This window comes from Postia placenta (assembly GCF_002117355.1).
Source record: "Postia placenta MAD-698-R-SB12 unplaced genomic scaffold POSPLAscaffold_98, whole genome shotgun sequence".
NCBI lineage: Eukaryota > Fungi > Basidiomycota > Agaricomycetes > Polyporales > Adustoporiaceae > Rhodonia > Rhodonia placenta.
Window position 1 is genome coordinate 1 of NW_020169929.1, and position 906 is coordinate 906.

Below are 906 nucleotides of genomic sequence, written 5' to 3' on the forward strand. Positions count from 1 at the left end.
AGCATCGAGCCGACAGGCCTGCTTGAGCGCATCGCCATCCACAACATGCACAAGTTCGACAATGTTGGCAAACCTCGCTGAATTGTACGCCCCACCATCAAGCCACTCATTCGCCACCCCTTCAACCCTGAACGCGCTGAAAAAGCGAAACACGACATCGAGGAGCTTGCACTTCACGCGCATCTCTTCAAGAAGCAACAGTTGCTCGATCGTATCTCCGACCCTGCTCCCCCCCTCATCCATCGTATCGATATGCAGGCGGGACCCTCCTACGAATACGAACCACCCAAGCCGCTCCCCGACATTCACTTCCAGCGCACGAAGATTCTGTTGCGCACATCCGAGTACAACGAGATGTTTGCCGCCACAGCCAACAGGCTGGAACCGGTATTTGCTCGAATGGAAAAGGAAGAAGGGAGCTTGGAGCTGGAAGTTGTGGCGAGAGTCAGGAGGATGGGCGATGGGTTCAACGAGTTGTATCATGGGCTGGAGAAGAAGGCGCGCCGGCTTACCAACAGGCACTGGAGAGTTATCAAGCGTGACCTGAAAAGGATCGGGCATGTCTCCTTCGAAGACTTAAGCAGTCGCCTGCCGGAGATTTGTAATGAGTTGGCTAGCCTAAACATCACCTTCAAATACGAAGTGTAGATAGTGGAATAAAGATTGGCAATCTTTCTGGCATAATTGGCTTATATGGCATGAGGAGGAGATCTCCTTCGCTTCACTTTTTTCTTTCAATCATAAGTGAATACGGGCTAATCACTACAATAAGAAATGGCCCCATACATCCCCTTCGTTCTGACCGAAGCATTCGCTATCGCCACAGAAGAAGAGTGGCGCAATGCAATCTTCCAGAACGTGAACGTCTCTGACGAACAAGCAGCTCTGCTGCAAACGGTTACTGCG

General features: G+C 51.4%; 1 protein-coding gene across 1 annotated transcript; it reads left to right on the forward strand.

Moving 5' to 3' along the window:
* Window positions 1–6: 6 nt before the first annotated feature.
* Window positions 7–648, forward strand: POSPLADRAFT_1161727 (hypothetical protein; the record flags this gene model as incomplete). Its single annotated transcript, XM_024487693.1, has 2 exons — window positions 7–63; window positions 103–648. Coding segments are annotated over 2 exons (603 nt in total), but the record flags the coding sequence as incomplete, so codon positions are not given.
* Between the last annotated feature and the right edge of the window lie 258 nt (window positions 649–906).